The following is a 19,503-nucleotide window of genomic DNA, read 5'->3' as shown; positions in this document are numbered from 1 at the left end:
CTAAAAAAAATCTTGTCCCATAAATGTAAATCATATCCATTTGACTATATATATATATATATAAAAAAAAAATATTGTAAATAATTTTTTCTATCCAACTTATAAATATTAAAATAATTATTTTAGATAAATAAATTCAAAATAATTAAAATCAAGACAAAATTAAGATTAAACAATAAATTGGATTAATTAGTGCATTAATTAATTCCCAATTAATTGAATTAATTATTGTATAAATTAAATTCCAGTTGTTTAAAATAAAAGTTAAAAAATAAAATAATTTGAAATAAATATTGTATTCATTTTATCCCAAATTAATTTTAAGAGCTCAAATAAATTAAATAAATAATTTGAGATGAATGTTATTTCAATTTAAATTCTAAATTAATTATTTAAAGCCCCAAAAATATAAAAATAAAATAAAATAAATAGACGAAATAAATATTATGAGTATTTTGTAGGTTGAAAATAAAGCCAAAATGAGTAAGTAAAAATCTATTTTAAACAAGCTCTAAGGCTAAAAAAGGGTTGTGATCTAGTACAACCAAAATAGAAGGAACGACGACACGAACGCCTAAGCCTCATCTAACGAACAACAGCAAACTGCGTTGCCCGTTGCAACAAAAGGAAAGTGTTTCCGCGCAACACCGGATCAACTAATGTGTGCCTTAACGACCACTAATAAAAAAATGAATTTTAAGGAGAGCAAAAACCCTTAGAGAAAGAGAAAATGTCTTCAGTGATAGTGTTCACCGAGGATAATAAATTCTCTCGCAGCGTCTCAGTGATACGGCTGTCGGTGAAAGAAAAAAGACTATATGTGAGAGCATTTGTAGCTCTCTAAGATAAATTATCACCGAAAGCAATGGAAGACTCTCGGCAAAAATGTTTAATAATTACCGAGAGCTTCAGCTTTGCTCTCAGAAAAAATGTTAAATAATCAATATATAAATTAAAAACCAAAACAACAAAGAATGGGATATTATATCATTAAAGTCAAAGGTCTCACACCACACTTGAATTATGACCAGAGGCCCCATCTTGCAAAACAATAGAAGCTTACATGATCTACTCTCATCTTGTAGTAAGTGGAAGAGAAACAAGAATACTCTCAATCCTACCTCCTTTCTTCAGATCAAACGTCGTACCTCGATCATAAACCTTAAAACAATCAAACTTCCCATTCCAAATAAGCAACACAGCAACAATAAAGCAAAATCGTATTTTTTAAAGAATAAAAAAATTACCAAATTGAACTCGACATAACGACCTTCTTAATTGTTTTCATGCCTTGTGTTCATCTGTATATGTCAAGTCTTTCTTTTTCTCTATTATAGGTATGTATGCACCCATCATAGAATTCGCACATTCTTCATCCAAAATTCAATACTTTGATTATAAAACTTATCAATTTACTGCTAAAAAAATGCAAAATTTATGAGACTGTGATCTAACCTATTTGTGGCAAATGATCTAACCTAATCATAGGATCTATGAACTAAATGCTATCATGAGATTCATCAACTTCAAAGTAAACAAGAACTTCATGATGCAAATTCGAAGGAAATAGAGTTTCGTCACCAGAACCTTCTTTTTGGAGACAAGCATATGTGCCATACCATAAAAGAATTTAGGGCTATCTTAATGATCGATAAAAAGAATATTATGCATCTCAAACCATTTGTAAAATCAATGTTATTAAGAAAGCTACTACATGAAGACTTCAGATATACCAAAACAACATCTGAAGGCATCTTGAGAAAAGTCACAATTGATCTCCACAAATGGAGTAAAATGGAAATCAAGAATGGAGAAATCCCTCAAACCCTAGGCTCTTAAATGATGACAATGATCATACTACGTGCTAAATTCTTCTTAGCCCCATCAGGCACCAATCCATCCTCTAAAAAATCTTAGAGGTAGCCTATAATATGTGCAAAGAAAATAAAGACCCATCAAGTCTCATACTAGCCGAAACACTCATGGGGTTAAATGAGTCATTTATATCCCCTGTCATGAGTAAAAAAGGCTCCCCTCTAATACTCTTATATCTGGTTTATCGACAAACTTAAACGCCTCCCACCAATGGTCCCCGATGACCGCATGTGTTATGTCCTCCAATACTGAATAATGAAGAGGGATGCAGTTGAACCCCTTATATATAACGATGATCTTATTATAGAACTACTTCTATGGTATCTCATAAAGAAAATAGCCTACATGATGGACGACAAACCAATTATTATACTCATGGGTTTGAAGCGGGTCACTTCTTACTATACTCACGATATATTCAAACAATTAAGTCGTGATAACATGTTACCCTATCTAGGAAATGTTATTGTCATAGATACGTCAATCGACCACAAGTCTTACATTGGCTATCTCGAGAAATGACACAACACCTCAAAAATGGGAATTCCTTAAGAACGAAAGAATTACCAAGAAGAAAGAAGAGGAAGAAAATGCTAGTGTAGGAATGAGCTATAACCTAAAAACCTACAGCCCATGTTGCTGCCTTTTCTACCTAAATCGCTCTATATATATAAACAAGAGAGATGCGTGTTTGTAATAAAATTACCAACTTTTGTATAATAAAATCAAATGTTTTTATATAAAGAATCAGAAAAGAGATGTTCACACTTTATGATTCATTTACATGAATATGCATTGCATTGTTCATACGATACAATTACAAATCCCTCCCCTTCTCAATCGTAGTCTACGACCTTGATCGGTCATTACGACCCCAAGAAAGAGATATATAATAATTTGATGTTTCTTGCGCCACGAAATGGCTAAAGAAACACCAATACCGAAAATGGTATTAACAATTGAATTTAAAGAGATGAAGACAACTCTCTAGCACGTGATAGAATAACTCGCGCTAATTACAAGTTCTTTGGCTAATCAAGCCATGTCATCCACGTCTTAAAACATGTCTTCTTCCTCTCGTTTTCCTACCCAACTTATATCGGTTATATTCAATCCCGTTAACCATAACCCTCTTGGTCCTTGAACTCAAGAAGAAGTCTCATTTTATGAAGACTCTGACGCCGATTGCGATAAGACCACATAAGCATAACACGGGATCCACGATAGTGAAATATACCCAATGAGAATACAAGGAGGATCAATTTTAGTAGCCAATCGATTATAATATAGCCCAAGAGCAGTTACTGCGATCACAAATTTCCTTTTTACTTGATCCTACGTAATCGTACTAAAATCGGGGATCCTTAACTGATGATTAACATAAAAACAACCTCCATTGAATATGAACGTCAAATGACCCAAGTACGATCCATACAAGTTGAGATGAAGACTCAACTAGACAAAATGCCAAAAGCAAAGCCATCGATGAACATTATGACTAGAAAGACGATATAAAAATGAACGAGAGAGTAATTATCTTTATAGGAGTCAAACTATCGGCCTTATCCATATATGTCGGTAAAAGCGACACTTCTGTCTTTTTCAAAATGTATACATCTATGATGACTTCACTACGGCTCGAAGAACCGACAACACTACATCTATTTCCCCAATACCTCGATGATGCTGCTTTACGATGGTATTACCAACAAAAAGTAGCATACTTAGAAACTATTGAGGAACTAAGAACAACGTTCATAGAATGTTTCAGCATGCATATAAATCTGGAAAGAAGATAAAAGAAGTTGAAAAACATCAAATAAGGGGAAAACGAAAAATTCGGGATTTTCATAGAAGATGGAAAATTTATACATCACTCATAACATAAGTACAAGACCAATGTAGGCAAGAAAAACTATGCAACATTGAACGCTTTTTGGTTCGATTTTACAAGTTTGGTTGATTTCTCTTATAGCCTTAAGTTCTACATAATAAATTTAATTTTTTTTCTAAAAGAAAAATAGAAGTGAAAAAATAAATCTCTTTAAAATCCTACAAATAAAAATATCAAAGGCAAGTTTAAATTCTAGGACATGTGGATTATGGGCCTACCACACTTCCACTGTGCCACTCTGATTTAGTGATAAAATATTACATCACTTATAACATAAGTACAAGACCAATGTAGGCAAGAAAAACTATGCAACATTGAACGCTTTTTGGTTCGATTTTACAAGTTTGGTTGATTTCTATTATAGCCTTAAGTTCTACATAATAAATTTAATTTTTTTCTAAAAGAAAAATAGAAGTGAAAAAATAAATCTCTTTAAAATCCTACAAATAAAAATATCAAAGCCAAGTTTAAATTCTAGGACATGTGGATTATGGGCCTACCACACTTCCACTGTGCCACTCTGATTTAGTGATAAAATATTAAAATGAATACGATAAAATAGAGATAAGAGAGTATATGACAAAATAATAAAACCTCAAATGAATACAATATACATCAACACAATAACACAATTAAAAGAGGGGATAAGGGGACCCAAAATAAATCTCAAATTATGTGGGATGCAAACTGGAAAAAAAGTTTTGGCTAAGTATGGAAAACATATTTTGTTGCTATTCTTAATGGGTCATGATGATTTTTATGAGAATCTAAATGATAGTATTCTAGTTATGGATTCTTTGTAAGTGTATATAAGGCTTTCACGATGTTCTTAAAAGTTGAATCAAAGAATCTGATAAATCGTTAACATCAATAATCCAACTTAAATCAATAAAAACTTCAAAAAACTTCAAAATCCTACAAATAAAAATATCAGAGCCAGGTTTCGATCCTGGGACCTGTGGGTTATGGGCCCACCACGCTTCCGCTGCGCCACTCTGATTTGGTAATAAATTATTAAACTTAATATGATAAAAATAAAGAGATAAGAGAGTATACAACAAAATAATAAATCTCAAATAGATACATCAACCCAATAACACAATAAAAATTATTCATGTTCTTGATGGGTCTTGATAATTCTTATAAGAATCTAAATGATAGTATTCTAGTTATGGATCGTTTGTAGAGTGTATACAAGGCTTTCATAACGTTCTTGAAAGTTGAATCAAAGAATTTTATAAATCGTCAATATTAACAATCTAACTTACAATCTGTCATGATAGAAAAAACTTCAAAGAAGGTAATTCAAAGCGATTCAAAGAAAATGATGGTAGGGCTACAACAATGACAAAATAATAGATCTCTCATTACACTATAATATGAATAGTAATTTAAAGAGAGATGCTACAGACTAATTGGTTTTCTAGATTTATGGGATAACAACAAAATGAAGAATGTTGTGAATTCAGTATCATCCGACAACTATGAAAAAGCAGCATTCTCATAAGATTAAATGAAGATAATACATTGAATGATGTAAAGTTTAATTGAAGAGAACAATAGAGTTGTAGATAACTTGTATGCTAAAATTAAAAAAAGCAGATATGTTTTCAAGACTCATTCTTTATTTTATAACTTTTTTTTTTTTGAGAACGCTGGGTTCCGTTACTCCTATGGAGTGCGACTAATCCCCGCGGGTTAAGTACATAGCCCGCAAACATACTTAACCAATTAACCAGGCGCAGAATTTGCCGTCTGACGGGCTCGAACCCAGAACCTCATGGAGGCCTGAGGGATATCCACCTCTTGTTGCCATGAATATTTAAAACAATTCAAAACAAGTATGACTAATAGATTCAAGGGTTAGTACACATATTTGTAATAATAGAGAAATATTTTTTTATATTAAGAAAATAGATTAAAGGAATTAGTTTAATTTTAGTTGATGTATCTAAAATGATAATAAATAAATCTGGTAGTATCAAATTAAATGATAAATTAATTCTTAAGGATGTATTATTTACACCAAATTTAAGTATATATAATCTAATATTAGTTACAAAATTAATTGAAGATGAAAAGTAAAATGCATATTTTCTAAAAATAGATGTTTTATATATATGGCTCTAAATTAGATGATATTCATTTTCTACCTTAGAATGGAGCAAGGATCATCTGCTCCCATTTTATACTTGTTTTCATGTTTCTTCTCACAAGTGAGGGCAAAAACGTCCATAATTTTTTTTTTGTAAAGATCATTTGTTTCCATTATTTTACTTGTTCCTCCTGTTCCTTTTTAAAGGGGAGGGGCAAAAACGTCCATAATGTTTTTTACTATTTTCCCCTCCCCTATGAGAGAGAACAGGGGAAGCAAGCAAAAAACGGGAACAAAGAATCTCAAATTCTTAGAATGTGCATTATAGATGTGCACGCCTTTCTAATGAAGTTTTTAGAGTACTATTTTCTTCTCTTTTCAATAATAAGGATCATTGTGAAATTTATCAAATTTTGAATTCACGTCGTTTACCTTTTTATAATATCACTTCATTTTCTAAAGATAATTTCTCGATCTTATTCATATTGATATTTGAGGACCTTGTAAAGAAAAAACATACAATAAAACACTGTTTATGCTAACAATTGTAGATGACTACTCTAAATGCATTTGAACTTTTTAAATTTATAATAAAATCGTTTTTTTTTAATTTGATTTTTTTTATCTAATGGTAAAAAACTCAATATGCGAAAAACATTAAAATCTTTAAAAGTGATAATGAACTAAATTTGTGAATTCAAAAATGTATTATGTTTTTTTGAAAAGATGAGAATAATACATCAAGAACTTGTGTATATATTTTACAACAAAATGTAGTTGTAAAAAGAAAGTATAGACTTCTATTTTTTTGGAAAAACAACTTATCGTCATTTCATTAAAAAGCCCAAAAGTGGGAGAAATGGTCAAAATCAAAGATAGACAATCCATAGCTTTGATTAAAGTTTGACAAACAACGTCGACCTTAGAGTATCTGATTGGAAACAAACAAACAAACAAACAAAGATTACAATAACTAACAACAAAAGTATACAAGACCCACAGTTTTAAAATTATGATTCTATTGTGAGCTTCCTCTTTGACTACTCTTACTCTACTTTAGAATCTCAATCTGCATTCCTCGAATTCCAACGATTATATTCACGTCGCTTCCTCACCTGTTTGGCTATAGGATTTACTATTGGTGATTGAACTGTTACATATGATGTTGTTTGTTTGTGAGTTGTGTTTACATCCTTCCCTTGGTTAAATTTTCTTTAGTTGAGCCAACACTTATCTGATAAAAGGATTTTTGTTTCTGTATTTCATAAACTTTACAATTACCTACGCATTCATTGACTTCAACTTTGCGTGGGTTGCTTCGATCTACTTTTATAGTCTCCTCTTCACTTTATTCTACTATTTTTCTATCACTTCCATCTTCTAATTTTACATTGCTTTCATCCCTTGATTCTTCACCTTTTTCTTCTTCTATTTTTTTTTTCATTTTCTTCCTCTAATTCTTCATTTTCTCTTTCCTCTGATTTTTCATTTTCTCCTTACTCCGAATCTTTAACATTTTTATCCTCTGCTTCTCCATCCTTAATTTCTTCAAGATGCCATCTAGTTCCTGATTCTTCAATTCTATTTTCCTAGGCTTTCTCATTCTGCTCACAAACTTTTAAGCTTTCCTTCTACTCCTAAAATTTCAAGATTTTCTATTGTTCTTCAATTGATTTTGCACATTTATTACTAAAATGTTCAAAAGTATTGTAGAACGCACATCTGTTTGGTCTCCATTCTATATGAAATATTAATGACTGTGGGCTTAATTCTTCTGTCAATAACTGTCAATTTTGTTGGTAGAGTACTTCTAAGATGCACTTTAATACTTATCCTAACATATGTGATGTGTTCGCTTTCTTCCGTGATTGAGTCCATATACAATGATTTCCTCAAGAGACTAGCAAAATGACTAAGTACTTTTGCATTGTACATATGAGCCGGGAAGTTTTTTAGTTTGAACCAAATTTGAGTTGTTTCTTTCGCTTTGCTAAGTAGGTTCATTCCTTCTGACCATTTTTCTAGCTTCAAACAGTTTGACCCAACATAAGTATGCTCCAACTTCAGAATATTCTCCATATTTGTTTCTTACTTGAACTTCAGGAAATAAAGATCATTGATATTTGCAGATATCTTTTCCAATCCAATGTGCTCCCATTGCTTTAGCAAGACATCCTTAGTGATCAGAAAAGATAAACGATTCTTTCATATGTAGTTACCAACAATCACATATTCCCACTCTTTAATGCACTTCTCTTCAACTTCAATGGGTAATTTAAACTCAAAAGAAGAATTGAGAATCTCAACATTTGGTTTAAACTCCCCTAAGTAAATTTTGTCTTTGTATTGTATCTGAGTTTCAGTTTTCTGTTTAGTGTTTTCTTTCAGACTTCATTTAATTTTAAATTGGAGTTACTTCTGATAGTGTAAGTCTTGGTTTTGGGACACTTAATTAGCTAGCACATTGTTTCTATAGATTAGTTAACTATCTTATCATATTCTTTTTTTTGAGTAATTTTAGTCCTGAAGATAATGCATATTAAGTTGGGTTATAGACTTCCAATTTAATTTTAAGTAGAAAAATCTCTTTTAAAACATTCTAACCTACCGATTAATAATAATAATAATAATATATATAATATGAAGGGAAAACAACTTAAAAAGATTGAAAGTATTACAAGATGGACGTCGTATACATCACTAATAACATAAGTACAAGATCAATGTAGGCAAGAGAAACTATGCGATATATAACGCTTTTTGGTTCGGCCTCTTTAAAATCCTAAAACTAAAAAGCGTTAAAGATTGAAAGTATTACAAGATGGACGTCGTATACATCACTAATAACATAAGTACAAGATCAATGTAGGCAAGAGAAACTATGCAATATTTAACGTTTTTTGGTTTTGAGACACTTAATTAGCTACCACATTGTTTTTATAGATTAGTTAACTATCTTATCATATTCTTTTTTATGAGTAATTTTAGTCCTGAAGATAATGCATATTAAGTTGGGTTATAGACTTCCAATTTAATTTAAGTAGCAAAATCTCTTTTAAAACGATTAATAATAATAATAATATGAAGGGAAAACTCAAAAAGATTGAAAGTATTACAAGATGGACGTTGTATACATCACTAATAACATAAGTACAAGATCAATGTAGGCAAAAAAAAACTATGCGATATTTAACGCTTAAAACTAAAATATCAGAGCCAGGTTTCGATCCGATCCTGGGACCTGTGGGTTATGGGCCCACCACGCTTCCGCTGCGCCACTCTGATTGTTTGATAAATTGTTAAAATGAGTTCTATAAAAGAAAAAACAGCATTCGACAAATTAATAAGACCTCTTATGGATACGTCAACCCAATAACACAGTCAAAATAAGGGACGAGGGAAACTCGAAATATAACCATAAACATAAAAAGAATAACAACAAATCCATCAATGATATAAAGTGTTGCTTATCAAAAAAATATTACAACATATATATTTGGTACGATCAATTTGGTGTCATTGGTGAGCAGAGGCGGAGCCACGCTTGGGCTAGGGTGGGCTCCACCCCACAAAAATTAAAAAATATTTGAACTAGAGTGGACTTCAGCCCCAATTAAATTTAAAAAAAAAAAATTTGGAGCAATTACCCTTTTTCTCTTCTCTACTATTAGATTCTGATATATCTGATCCCACCTAATAAAACTATTTTTTGCTTTTTATTTTTATAAATAAAATTAAATTAGCACTTTATGTTTTTCTGATGTTCGAATAAGTCTTTATAGAAGTTAATTTCTCATTTTTAATACTATTTCTTTCTCCACATCAAAATTTATTTGAATTAACAATTTAGTGACAATAATTCATAAGACAGTAATTTTGTTGAAAAACATTTTTTTAAATATTTGGTTAATCTTTTTTAATAAGAATAAAAAAGGCTTTCTATCTTTACTTAACTTAGTTATAATATTATTTATTGGTCAAATAATTAATGGATATGTTTTAAGTCATTGCTAATTAGGTTATTTGTTTTTTTAATTATTAAAATATAAGTAATTTTAGTTAAAAAAATATTAAAAGTATAAATATACAATAAAATTATAAAAGAAAATCTAATAATTTAGTTTTTTTTTATAAATTTTATGTAAATTCACAAATTATTTTTAAGGTATATATTATCTAATTTTGATGAATGATAAGTCTAAATTAAAAGTTAAAATGATTAATTAAATATATTTTAATTTCTTTATTTAAATATTTTTTTATGTTTTATTTTTTTTAATTTATTTTTATTAAAAAGAATAGAAGGCACAACTTCAATAATGTGTATGCTAAATGTTTTGAATGTACTGTTTTATTTTATAATTTCATAAAGTAATAAAGTAAATGTCATACATTTTTTATTTTATATGTTTGAATTAATTAATTTATTGTATCAATTACAAGAAAAAAAAGCGCTAAAAAATTGGAGTCAGCCCCAAGTAATTTTTCATCCTGACTTCACCTGTTGGTGAGTCATTCAGAAGGGATAATGTGTGGACATATGACTTGATAGTTCTTGTTTTGTGTCATTTATCTTTGATGTATTTGTTCGTTTTTGCTGTCATGTTTATCACGTTACCCTTTTTTCGTCTCAATGTTGTTGTCGGAAAAAAATGCTGAGAAAAAAGAATATAATAGTTGAGAAAAAAAAAATGCAAGAAGAATAATGGAATGAGAAAGTTAAAAAAATGATTTTAGAGTTATAGTCGATTTTTTTTCATAAGAAACTGAGATGTAAATTTTGGTTGTAATGTACAGAAGATTCAAAAGTGAATAAAAGCCCACATGATTAGAATGGAGACATATGGGCCTAGATCAAGCTTAGTGGACTTTCAATTTTGTATAAATAAGTTAATTATGTTTTAACAAATAAATTAACTGATGTAATATTTGAAAAAGATATGTGAATAAATTTTGAGTAAAAGTTCTAAATAAATCTAAAATATTAAAAATTGCCTCTATTTTTCAGTCATTCTCATTTTTGTTGTGAAAAAAAATATAAAATCTTATTCTTGAAGAAAGATAAGTTTTATATTATTTTTACAAAAAAAAGTTTATAATTATTTATTAATTTTTTTTTTTTTGTAAACTAAACCAAACAAGCTCTTAAACTATTTAAATTTTAATATGCCCATGCACCCTTCTAGAAGAACAAAGTTTAATATCTCAATTTTATTTTGAATTACTATAATATTTAATTTCATATGTTTGAATACCAGAGGATAAATATATACGAGAAATGAGTGGGGAAGGAATATGTGAGAGGAAATTTGAGAAAAAATGACTTGACTAAATCTGATTCGCGGAAAAATAAAATTTCTCTCAACACTTTATAATTTTCCTAACTAGTGATGTAGTGACAATCATTTTCTTCCATAAGAATTATTAAATTTTTTTATGTATTTAAATTATGTACAAATATTAATAGTTTTGTAATAATTATTTAATGATTAATAAGATAAATTATAAATATTTTTTTTGGTTAACTTTTTAAGTGTTCTTAATAAGATAAATTATAAATAGTTTCTTGCGTTCTTTTCAATAAAGTCTTTTTAAAAAAATGTTATCCGAAGAATCAGTGTTTATGTTTATGCTTTTAATTTTTATTTCAGAAAGTTAGCATGACCCCACAGTCATAATCCTGACCTTTGGTCTTTTAAGAACAGACTCTTATCACTTGAACTACCGTAGCGAGTTATAGAATCAGTGTTTATGTTATTTGAATGGAATGACTCCATTCCAAATAGAAGCCTTTTGAGGGCAAAGGAAACATCAAGCATTTACATGGACCATGGCAGTGAAATATCCTTATGCTACTTCACATGATTCACAGTAACACTTCGTCTTACCTTAGCTCTCAAGGATTGGAGAATGACATGGGAAAATATGCCTTATTTCTTTCCCAATTGGATGACAATGATTTAGGATTACAACAATCATCACTTATTAAGCCGCGTACAGAATCTCCTAAATGTTTATTTGCCCTTAATTCTGATGCTGAGTCTGCTAAATCTTTTTGGAATGTAGAGAAAAATTCCAAGACCTTCATACTTTTAATTTGTTTCAGGAAATTATAGACAAACTCCAAGCAGAGCAACTAGTTTGAGCACTAATTATGCATAACTTGCAACTCCCACAGCAGGTCCTAGTCACATCTTTTGAGGCATATTTGCGATAAATTTTAGATTTCACTCATGATAATCAAATATGAGCTAATTACTCGCCTTAACCAGAAAACATGGTTATATCGTAACCTCCAACCAAAACAGAGTCTCATTTTGGCTCATCCACTGGCCTTTTAACTAGTCAGAAATGAAAGACTTGGAAAGCTAAAATTACAATCCCTTGAATTTAAACTGTTCCAGTTTCTTCATCTCAGTTGTACAATGTATGCGATTTGGTGAAAAATACACTATCCAGCCTAGAAAAATTAGGACTACAAAGAATACTCCCTGTTATTTTTTAGGAACCCTTGTCCCTTCTAAAGTTCTTGGCTGAAGATAGTAGAGAACAATTGATCAAAAAGTTTATCCTGACATTATCTAGATTCAACAATTTACTATTTCCGTCAAGGCACAAACAAAAAAAAAATGTTATCTGTAGAGTGGTCAATTAGTTGCCAGCCCAGGTAAATTTTAATTTTCTTGAAAACCGGGTTTTTTTCCTTAGAGGAAGCTAGCTCGAACCCCCACTTTCAACAAGACTTTCTTAGTGGGAATTGAACCTGACACCTTTCTTAGGAATGCAAACAGGTAAACAAACCTTACAAAATTTCATAACATTGAAAAGAGCTAGAATAATTGAAGTGTTGCATTATTGAGAGTTTAAGTGCCTTTAGTTTGCAATTAGATACTTGATGTACCTTGTTTGCCCACATAAGTCCACAAGCATTGCAGAGTGTCCTTGGTCCATCTGGGCCTCGACGCATTGCAGGAGTAGCATTCTCGCTAACGCCACAATGATGGCATCTTCTAAGACTGAAATAAATTGCAGAAACAAACAGAAGAAAACCACCATAAGTGTTCACTCTGTCTTACCTCTTTCAATTCCAAATAACAATAGATTAATATCAAGACTCACACAGTTTCTGGGCGAATACTGTTATCAGGTTGTTCACGACCTTTAGCACAATCCCAACCAGAAGACACTGAATTTTCTTTCGTTGATGCAAATTGACCATTTTTGCGGTTCATTCTAGCACAATGTTAAATAAGAATTACCAGACGAAGTACTCAAAATAGGGGTAACAACATTCTCCTACACTTCATGATGCAGATAATTATAAGATTTCAAGTGAAGTAAAATTTGACCAATGATCAAACGGGTAAGCCTATTTTGTTATCATGCAAGCTTTTTTGGCGATATGACTTGCAGAAAACACAAATGTATCCATGGTAAGCAACATTGACTATGATAGCAATATCCTTGCAGATCTAGCGATGTATTTAAGGAGAAATAACTCCTTAAGTCTGAGAGTGGCACATACTTATGTACATGTCTAATTCAAGACCCATGCCTACAGAAGCCAGGTATTAACTTCCTAATAATTTGTTCAATTCAAAGTTGATAAATTGAACAACTTTGCAAGAATCTCCCTTTTCTGGTTAGGGGCAGGTAAAGTCTGTTCAAAGTGTTATCAATTAAACTATTAAACACAAATCTACAAAAATATTTTATGAACAACCCCCAAGGAAATTAATAGAAGGAAATGATTTGCATAGAGAATATTAGAAAAATAACAACATTAGCAACTGAATATTTTCCCCAAAACTGTACCCCAGTGCCTATAATAAGAAGATAAGTTTTTTGTTTCAGGATGAAAAAACATCATTTACAGCCCTATTTTAGTTTAAGAGTTCCAGATCAAGAACCATGAACATGACAACATAGAGAGGACAAGGGAAGAAATACTGATAAGTTATCTAACAATACAAAATTAATTGATCATCATATTTATGTTAAGATAAAGGTTGCAACAAGGAAAACATATAAGATTATAAATATTTTTATTACTTTCTTAACCTTCTACTGGAAAAAATATTCGATGGGAGAAGCTACAAAGCAAAACAATGTCTAGAGGAACAACATAAGCTTGAATATACTATTTTGTAGTGGACTATGATGACCCTATTCCTTCTATTCATTAAAAATCCACAAACACTTATAAGGGGATAACATCCAAAAGAGTAATAAAGTCAAAGCATACATAGTCAATGGTCAACTAGATTTCATTGCATAAGACCAGAGAAGATTTGGAGCCTTTAAGTCATCCAACTGAGTGATATGTATTTTAATTTGAAAGATCAATCTATACTATATCTTCCTTACCCATAGTCTCCCACTTACAAATGAAATACCTTGTTAGTGTAGTTCTGTACTATTCTTGTCAAGGTCAAATTTACGTCTTTATTTTTAAATGATAAGTACACTACCTTCACTACAGTTATGGTTAGGCCAAGTTTGATTGTTACAGTAGTATACCATACAATACTAGCTTGTTGTGAAAATTTGAAATGCTTTGGAGTGTATTGTGTTGTTTGCAGTAATTACACTAGACAAACAATGACACTATTACGGGTATTTTGTTATACACTTTTTTATGTGGATCATCATCCGGAAAAAAATAAATGTGTTGATTGCCAAACATCACAATGAGCTATCAATAATCTCGATCATGATCCAAAATAAAAATCTCTATACCAATTACAATATGATCATGATTAAAAGTTCATTTGTGAACCAAATGAAGCAACAAAAATCATTATAATGTGGATTATGATCCCAAAAAAATCTTACCCCAAACGGAAAAGAAGATCACTCTCAATTTTTCAATGGGATCATCATTGTGATCAAGATAGTGAAATACTAGTTTCCAAATAGGGTTAGCTTATTTTTCTTTTTGCTCAAAAGGCTCTACAGATCATTACTAGTGCACATGTCTTTTGATTGGCCGTCTATTCTATGACACGTGAATAGAAGTACAACAAGATATTGTGTGCAGAATCACGCTGTTTAAAAGAGGCAAAAGAATAAAAAAAAAAGGAAATAATGCTACACAAAGAAGTTGGAATTTGCTAACACAACTCAATACTAGTCTTCTTAAGGAAATAATGCTACACAAAGAAGTTGGAATTTACCAAAATAAATAAAGTGATTTAAAAAGTGATGGTCGTGGAATTACTGCATCCTAATATATAAGAAAACACAAATTTGAAATTTAATGCGCACTCATTAATTGGACAAAGGAAGTCTTCTTAATTATTGAAACCGAAAACACATCACCAAATGAAAGAGTTATATAACCAGAAAATAGATAGTGAACTTTACCTTTGAGCAGCTTCTTTGCGCACAGTGTATCTGATTTTCTTGTCAAAGCACCTCTCTTTGTGTTTCTCACGAAATCTAACAAGTGAAGCAATTCTTCGTGAAAGAGTTGAATGCTTTGGGATGTCGTTCCCACCCTAAATCATTTCAAATAAGCATAAAAGGAGAGTATTTTGAAAGAAAAAAAAACAATGGTATGCCTATTGTCATCTACACAAATTACCCTATTGCATGGATTATAAGATGCATCAACAGTACGGGCACCAGCTGGTGCTTCTCTGTCTCTCAAATGTAAGAGTATGGCTTGCACCTATAGTTTTGCAAAAAGAATCATGTCAAGATAGCATGGTGATCTAACAAAAAAGTTAAAGAACATGGAAAAAAAAATATATATATATATAATGACAAAATTAAGAATACGCAACCACTTGTTTCATAATTTGATTTCATGGCACTTTATGTTAAGTAAGCTATGAAAGTCAATGCCTTTTTCAAGAGATTGCTAGATCTATGGAGAAGATTTTCATATTGAAGAAAGTGTGATGTAAGCTGGTTGATTTCATAAATGGAGATGGAAAAGACACTCAGTTTTTACACGATCCTTGGCTCAATGACCCTCCTATTCTGCGTCCACAGAATTCGCGATTAGTAATCTCATTCCAGTATGCAAGGAGGTGAAGATTTCGGACATAATCATTGATATCTCAAGATCCTTGACAAAATGAGCCAATTATCAAATCATTACACTTTTCTTCTGGGATTTAATAAGGATAGCTTACAAGAACTACTTCCCTCCAATTGTTGAAATATCTGAAGATCATAATGAACAACAACACATCAACTCAAATCCATGACAACATTTTGCAGCAGAACAAATGAGGAGGATCCAAAATGGAAATGTTATCCTACACACAAAAAATGATAACAAGACTCTTCTAACACACAATTGATGTTTCCATCATACCATTTATACTTCCACCCACCATCCCCATACTTCTCCAACACTCCACCCAATACCAAATTGACGAATTCCATGACCCAGAACCAATTAACACAAATCATTAGCTAATTGACTCCAACCCAATCCTAATCCAAAAACCAAAAACAGTGAATACCTCCAACATGTAAAATCCAACAAAAAAGATAGTACCTTTTCTGGCGTAACAGCAGAAAAAACATAAACCTCGCCTTCAAAAGCAAGAGTAAGCTCACTAGTCCGGGAGGCAACGACAAGTCCACCGAGCTTCCCGTCGTGGTGATGTTGATGATGCTCCGATGTATTAACCAACGACAGGCGTCCTTCGTCTGTCTCCTCGTCCATAGTATCATCATCCCTGCCGCCGCCGCCGCCGTCGCAGCAGCAGCAGCCATTCTCGTAGTCATCAGTTTGAACAGCTTCAAGCTCCGGCCGGTGGTGGTCTTCGTACGGCTGAGCTTGAAATGGATGTAGGTTTGCCGTCGCCATCAGCAGTAGAGGGAATAACAGAATGAAGAATAATTCAACAATCAGTATAGACCTAGGGGCTGGCTAGACTGTAGTCCTTGTTATGGTTTACCCTTCCTAAGCTAGTATGTAGTCATCGTAAGAGTTCCCTTCCACGGTCCCAAAAATGGAGTCTTTGCAGATAGAACTAACTCCTCTCAAAAGGGAAAGATTTTGCATACTCAAATTTCCTTTTTTTTATGGAATTGTCAATTTTATATAATTCTCTCGAATTTGGGAAATTTGATGAAATGACCCCATAACAGGGAAAATTCCAAAAAAGGCCCGCGCCTGCTAATGTTGGCAAAAAAGGCCCTTTTGCCCTGCGAAATGTCAGAAATACCCCTCGGGCGCCAGATTTTACGCTCATTGATGCGAATTACCATTCACGCGATTTAGATTAAATCGCGTGATTTCATTCACGTGTTTTAGATGAAACGCGTGAATGGCAATTCGCGTTTTTCAATTTACGTGAATTCCCATCCACGCGTTTCATCTAAAACGCGTTGATGAACTCACGCGTTTTTAGATGAAACGCGTGGATGGTAATTCGCGTCAATGAGCTTATATATAACTTTTGGCCCTAATTTAAAACAAAACCTCCCCGATTCTCCCTCCCACTCCGACTGCGGCCGACTTTCCATTCCGACTTCCTTCAACATCCATCAAGATCATCGTTCCTCAACATCATCGTTCCTCAACATCATCGGGATCCTTCCAACATCATCGTTCTTCAACATCATCAGGTCAGTTTAGGGCTTAAGGTTTAGGTTTAGGTTTCGATTTATATTATACCGTTTATATTCATGGATATGGATGTATTTAGGTTTAGGGTTTGGTTTTGATGTATTTTATGTCGTTTCCTATATATATTGATGTATTTAGGTTTAGGGTTAGGTTTCGATGTATATTCTGCCATTTATATTCATGGATATTGGTGTATTTAGGGTTTAGGGTTTGGTTTTGATGTACATTATGTCGTTTCCTATATATACTGATGTATTTAGGTTTAGGGTTAGGTTTCGATGTATATTCTGCCATTTATATTCATGGATATTGGTGTATTTAGGGTTTAGGGTTTGATTTTGATGTATATTATGCCGTTTCCTATATATACTGATTGATTGTTGGTTTTACTATATATACTGATTGATTGTTGGTTTTCAATTACATGAATATTGTATGGTTAGCTATTGATGTATATTCTGCAGTTTATATTGATGGATATTGTAGTATTTAGATCAGGAGCTGCACCACGACCGCCACCACAACCGGTTTTCTCAGTTCGTTCAACAAAATGGTATTTAATAAAATGGTTGTTATATTGAATTGAAATGTTCATATTTATGTATTTAATAACAAAACTCCTTTTTTTTATAATTTGTAGGCAACAAACACTGTTATGACCTTATGTCCCAATCAATTATCACCTAAAAATAATGTATGTTCTATTCTCTCTACTATGTCCATATTAACTAGTTTTGAATGTAATAACCATAATATTATTGTTTTACACAGTTGTTGATAGTTGAATTTTCTCGCACTTTTGGTGCAAGGATGTCTCCGAAGTGGAGAGAAGATGTAACTCATGTTATTGCTTACACTGATCCCAATGGTGCATGCGGCCGAACTCAAAAAGTATTGAAGGCAATTCTGAACGGGAAATTGGTCCTTACTATTGATTGTGAGTCCCTGTTAACACTATTTGTTTCATACATATGTCTGTTAAATTAATATAAAAATTGTTTTGTGTAGGGATAAAATCATCATTGAAAACCCAAAACTGTGTTGATGAGGAACCTTATGAGGTTAAACATGATAATCATGGAGCCCAAGGTGGTCCTAGAAAAGGCAGACTTCTGTTGTTGAATAATGTGAGTTTGGTCTTATTCCTCCTATCTGTACTTTTATTATTTTGCTTGATAACTGAAATTATTTTCTTTGTTTGTTTTTCAGCGTTCGAAATTGTTCGACGGTTACATTTTTATATTTATAGGGAATTTCATCCCACTTTACAAACAGGATCTGATTGAGTTAATAGTTGCTGGAGGTGGTAGTATTAAAGAATCGGATAATCCAGATTATCCATTTGTTGAGTCAAGGGATGCGAAAACTATAATAGTATATTTCGAGATATACAGCAGGTGTCGACCAATTGAAAAGGATTTTGATGTTCTTCCCGACAATTGGCTTTATGAGACAGCGGCTCCTATGTCATGGATATTGGATGAACATATTGTTCCTCATACAAAGTTGCTTCAATCTGTTGCTGCTTGTGATTTGCAGCATTTGCTTACTTAATTTGGAGTTGTTTAGACTTATTGTTCTTCTATTTATGGTTTATTTATGATATTTATGGTTTATAACAATACTTAATTTGGATATTTATGATTTATGGTGGTTTATATTACTGAATATTCTTCTATTTATGGTTTATTACTTTCGTTAACAATATCATAACTTATGCTTATTTAGAACAATCCAACATAACTCACGCGTATTGTGTATAATCACGCATATTCGCTTTCTTTGTTTACAATATAACTCAAACAACAAGGAACAATGTTGTTATTCACGCGTTTCATATAAAACGCGTGAATAAACTCACGCATTTTAGATGAAATGCGTAAATGGCATTCCTCGTCTTTCAATTAACGTGAAATGCATTCACGCGTTTCATCTAAAATGCGTGAGTTTATTCACGCGTTTTATATGAAACGCGTGAATTTCAATTCTCGTCTTTCATCGTATGTTTATTTTATGGTTTTTAGTGATTATGAACACTAGGTTAGT

General features: G+C 31.8%; 1 protein-coding gene and 1 non-coding gene across 2 annotated transcripts; both read right to left on the bottom strand.

Annotated features, from left to right (window-relative positions):
- Positions 1–4,697: 4,697 nt before the first annotated feature.
- TRNAM-CAU lies at positions 4,698–4,769 on the bottom strand. Its single transcript has one exon. It is a non-coding gene; the product is annotated as a tRNA-Met (tRNA).
- A 7,674-nt stretch (positions 4,770–12,443) lies between these two features.
- LOC124937964 (GATA transcription factor 19-like) lies at positions 12,444–16,875 on the bottom strand. The gene is made up of 5 exons (XM_047478307.1): positions 16,378–16,875; positions 15,451–15,537; positions 15,231–15,364; positions 12,984–13,097; positions 12,444–12,880 (listed from the first exon to the last, which is right to left on the bottom strand). The coding sequence occupies exons 1-5, from the start codon at positions 16,690–16,692 to the stop codon at positions 12,667–12,669; spliced, it is 864 nt and encodes a 287-aa protein (XP_047334263.1). The 5' UTR covers positions 16,693–16,875; the 3' UTR covers positions 12,444–12,666.
- Positions 16,876–19,503: the final 2,628 nt, after the last annotated feature.

The sequence above is a fragment of the Impatiens glandulifera genome, chromosome 5 (assembly GCF_907164915.1).
Source record: "Impatiens glandulifera chromosome 5, dImpGla2.1, whole genome shotgun sequence".
NCBI lineage: Eukaryota > Viridiplantae > Streptophyta > Magnoliopsida > Ericales > Balsaminaceae > Impatiens > Impatiens glandulifera.
Note: the sequence above shows the minus strand (reverse complement) of the source record. Positions and strands in the feature narration are given on the sequence as shown.

Excerpts from the sequence above, each read along its gene's own strand:
- LOC124937964 (XM_047478307.1), bottom strand. The coding sequence starts at position 16,692 with ATGGCGACGGCAAACCTACATCCATTTCAAGCTCAGCCGTACGAAGAC. Across the intron at positions 15,538-16,377 it reads CTGCTGTTACGCCAGAAAAG|GTGCAAGCCATACTCTTACA; the intron begins GTACTATCTTTT and ends GCAAAACTATAG. Across the intron at positions 13,098-15,230 it reads CGCAAAGAAGCTGCTCAAAG|AATGAACCGCAAAAATGGTC; the intron begins GTAAAGTTCACT and ends ACATTGTGCTAG.